General features: G+C 40.9%; 1 protein-coding gene across 1 annotated transcript in view; it reads left to right on the forward strand.

The window, feature by feature from the left end:
* Nucleotides 1-596: 596 nt before the first annotated feature.
* LOC109528326 (uncharacterized) overlaps nucleotides 597-4,570 on the forward strand; it is an 8,371-nt gene continuing 4,397 nt past the window's right edge. Inside the window, exons 1-4 of the mRNA XM_019890743.1 lie at nucleotides 597-707; nucleotides 2,101-2,412; nucleotides 3,389-3,733; nucleotides 3,811-3,876. Of these exons, the coding sequence (XP_019746302.1) occupies nucleotides 668-707; nucleotides 2,101-2,412; nucleotides 3,389-3,733; nucleotides 3,811-3,876 (763 nt within the window). The 5' untranslated portion in view covers nucleotides 597-667. The remainder of the gene's footprint in view (nucleotides 708-2,100; nucleotides 2,413-3,388; nucleotides 3,734-3,810; nucleotides 3,877-4,570) is intronic.

Raw genomic sequence — 4,570 nt, forward strand, 5'->3', positions numbered from 1 at the left:
AAATACTGTTTGCACCACCTTTAATACTTTTTGCCCAACCTAATTACTGTACGGGGTACCCAAAACTAAAAATGGCACTGCCTTAGGTATTATCTGTGCAATGTTGAATACTGTCTGTTACCTTAAACACTGTTTGCGTTACCTGAAACCACCATGACTTTGAATACTATGTATCCAACCTTAAATATGGTCCGCAGTGTCATAAATACTATATATGCTACCTTAAATACGCTTGTGTTATCTAAAATAGCATCTTTGATACCTTAAACATTGCTTGACATGTCTGCACTTCCTGAAAAACTAGCTTCACTACCATAAATCCTGTTTGTGCTACCTTACCATCTCAATATCAACATTTAACTTGTGTTATTTTGAGCAACTTGTTCTCCAAACTATTTTTTTGTTTTTGTTAGCGACAGCAGCTAATTTGTGTTGGCGACCATTCATGAGATTTTTGTTTCCTTTTTTTTAAGACAACTTCCTCTTTATATAGATGACTTTCATATTAATCACGCCACAACAGGAGGTTGCACAAGGATGTTAATATCTAACTTAATGTCCTTGTGCAACCTCCTCTCTGGCCACAGTCACGCAAAGGAAGTTTGTGCAAAGTTCTTTCGAGCTCTGATGTTTAGTCATAACATTGTGCAGCAGGATCCATTTCAGGATGATTTTTTATCGTCTTCTGTTGCTCTGCATCTTCTCAGGTTTGATATGCAGCATTCAAAATTAAGTTCATGAAATGTAATTCATAATGGTAATTGTGGGATTAAATACAGTGTGCATTACCTGACAAATTCTCTTTAATGTTTACAGAGAAAAGATATACTGTACTTAAAAATATATCCTGATGGGAACACATAGAGTATGTCTTGTTGACTCAACTTTGTTTGATACAGTATTTACAAAACAGCATGTTTGGTTTGCATAAGATTGTGAAATGTCTTTGCTGTTCACCTCACAAACTAATTTTGGTTGATTTCAAGATTTTAAATCGTATTACCAAAATGTACTCTCTATTCACTGTAGACAATCTTCTTTTTGATATTTCCCAAAACACATGCGTGCGGTTAATTGAAAACTGAATTGTGTCTTGCACTTTAGCACTTGTAACGCCAACTATAGTGGCATACAAAGTGCAGCATGTGAAGTAACAATCAGACATCTCAAAAAAAGACGGTTAAAACAATAAATTAATAACATTAAAACACATGCTCAGTCACATGCTCTAACATAACTCTAATTGCCCCACGGGGATAAATAAAGTTTTCTGAATCTGAATGCTGAGCCGAAAGCCAAAGGGAAAAAAACATTGTTTAAATTGCGTTTTAATGATGGGCAGAAAGGGGGCTTGACCAACATTCAACGTGAAGTAATTCCAGAGGAAGCCATGGAAAACAAATACAATGAAAAAGCAGGTGCCTCAAAAGTGAATCAGGTGGAACACCATACGACAGAGGTGCAAAGTGGGATTCAGAGGAACCAAGGCTAACAAAACAAGAATCCTGCGTGCCAAATCCAAAACACTCTAAAACAGTGGTGTCAAACTCATTTTTTGTCGCGGGCCACTTCAGAGTTATGGCTGGTACAAAATCTCGTTATTTATCACCCATGACGATTTGACATTTCAATACAGATTTCAGCAAGAATCATGATAGTTGACACCCATGATTTGCTCCTGCGGGCCACATAAAATGATGTGGGGGGCCGGATCTGGCCCCTGGGCCTTGACTTTGACACCTGTGCTCTAAAAAGACCAAAAGCACTACCACGAATGCCCACCTGGTGCTGAAAACGAGCCAACAAGACTGTGGTTGACTGGATGAAACACTGCAGTCAGGCCCTAAAACACAAATCACAGTCTCCAACAGGATGTCATTAAAAACTCATAACAAGACTGACTCTGTGCGATGCAGCATCCTCAAATCTGACTGAAAAACCTCCAGAAAAAGATGTAAATTGATGATTATGTAGTGTAATGAAAGATTTTTTTGTAATTGTGTAATATATACTTGCGAACATCACCCAAATAGTAAAGCTATGAATTTGAATGACTATGATTATGGTTTGCTCAACAACACATTCCTACTGTGTTTGCAGTACTGCAGGAGAAAAGCGTCAGCCTCGTCATCTTCCAAACAAGAGAGGGACAGAATGCTACAATCATGTGGCGGTTTTCCACCAGTGGCAAAAAGTACTTCTGCAGGGATGAATGCAGGGGCACCACCGCTCTCGTTGAAACCGACAACGTCAGCGCTAAGAGGGGCAGGCACAGCATCAAGTTCGAAGAAGGAAACCTCTATGCCTTTATTGTCAATCTGAATGTGGCCGACAGCGGGCACTACAGGATTGGTGTGGGCTCGCCGCAACTAGCAAACTCCTACAGTGACTTCCAGATTCGAGTTCTTCAAGGTGACTCACAAACGTTCCAAGTTATGGCAATATGGCATGATTCTTTCTTATGACTGGCTGTCTGTCAGCCCTGAGATCATTTAGAAGCTCAAAAGTTGCATTGCTAAAAATACTATGGTGGCTATTTTCATAGACAGCTCATCTGCAGCGACATCCAAATGCCACCGGGACCTGAATTTCTTGCAAGGCTCGCTGTTCATGTTTGCCAATTTGACAGACCAGTCTCTGCCAAGCTGGGCGTGCCGACGCACCAGAGGCAGTGTTGCTGGCTGGCACAACTATGGGGATGCACACGAATGACTAGGATTGGGGGTGGGGGTGGTCTTCAGTGCCCACTTTCCAATGTGTGGGGTTCGGAAACTAGTTTCCTGAGTGGTGGAACACCCGGTCTTTGGTTTTGCCTTGTTTCAAAATCTGAGTTTCCATTTTGCTTGTCGTTGCATGATGTCGTCACCTTGCCCATTACAGCCCATCAAAATGCACAAATCAGCTTTCACATAAACTAAAAATACATTTCCGGGTTTTATGATGGCAAAACCCAGCAGGCGCCCCAAACCAAACACTACATAAGATATACATAAATTGTCTTTTACATCAATACTTAAGGATATTTATAATTTCATATGAACGCGTAGATGAAATCGTGAAGCTTGAAGTCAGTCCGCCAAATTGTGTGAGCGATGAACATACTGCGCCAGATTTAATTGAATGGGAGCGGGTGAGCTTCTCTACATAGACTCACTTTTTTTTTTGTACTCATTCAAGTCCTCTCTGTAGAAAATTGCTTATTCCTTGACTCTTACTTTATTTTTATAATGGTTTAAAAAAGTGATAAAATATATGCAGCCTCAAAAGATCAAGTCGCTCAATGTGGGAGTGTGTGTGCTCCAGTCCAAGTCAGGCCCTGCTGAATCGCATCTGAGTGCGGTGGGCTTGTGGGGCTGGAAGAAATCCTCACCATGAATTGTTTCAGCAGCGCAGCCGGGCGGACGTTTGGCCGATGGTCCATTAGTCCACATCCACACTGGACTGTCTGGCGGGACTGTGGTGGTGATCTGTCCCTTCCTTGTCTCCGGAAGCGTCAAGTTCTTCTGCAAAGGGAATTGTCTTGACGGACACATCCTCATCAGAACTACCGAAGACGCCGCCCTGGTGGGCAGGTACGGTGTGGACTTCAGAAAGGACGCCTTTATGAAGGCGTTTCTTCTGGTGGTGACTATCTCCCAGTTGGACAAGTGGGACTCGGGGAGGTACTCGTGCGGTTTGGGTCAATCTCTGCGATCCGCTTCCATTCAGGAGTTTGACGTCAGCGTGACCGATGGTGAGATTCCGACAAAAATTATTCCGCTCTTTGTTTCTTGTGGTCCGTGAGGACATATGACTGTCTGATCGTCTCAGGCCCCTCACTCAAGCCAAGCTCCGAATTTGAACTCACAAAGTATCCCTCCAAGGAGACACAAAAAGGTAACCGTCATCTTCCCTCTTTCACATTTTTCACCAAGAGTATTTTCAATTTCCTCACACCCAGTTGCTTCCCATCTATATCGTGTTTGTCCCCATGCTCTACCCATAGTCCTCCTCTCGTTTGTCCCATTTTCCTCAAACAATCAAATCACATCTCTTCTACACACCTTTGCTGTTCTACTCATCTTCTGATTTTTGTGCGCCATCCATCTGCCTCCGATGATGCTTCAGTACATTTCTGGCAGAATTCTTCCATTTGCTTCTCAACTCCTCACATGATCATCTTGTTCTTCCTTGCGCTTGTCATGATCCTCACGTTATGGTCTTCTTCATGAGAATTTTTCATGATAGTTAATTTTTTGTCTTTTTTGATTCTTGTTTTTTTTTTATTCTGGTCGTTTTAATTATCTTTTAGAGTGTGTTAGTTCCTTTTGATTAGTTTTAATTTGCAGCCTCAGTTTTTATTAATTTTAATAATATTTGTGTATATCATCTTGTTCTTCCTTGCGCTTGTCATGATCCTCACGTTATGGTCTTCTTCATGAGAATTTTTCATGATAGTTAATTTTTTGTCTTTTTTGATTCTTGTTTTTTTTTTATTCTGGTCGTTTTAATTATCTTTTAGAGTGTGTTAGTTCCTTTTGATTAGTTTTAATTTGCAGCCTCAGTTTTTATTAATTTTAATAATATTTGT

Source organism: Hippocampus comes, unplaced genomic scaffold (genome assembly GCF_001891065.2).
Source record: "Hippocampus comes isolate QL1 unplaced genomic scaffold, H_comes_QL1_v1.1 scaffold174, whole genome shotgun sequence".
Classification (NCBI taxonomy): domain Eukaryota; kingdom Metazoa; phylum Chordata; class Actinopteri; order Syngnathiformes; family Syngnathidae; genus Hippocampus; species Hippocampus comes.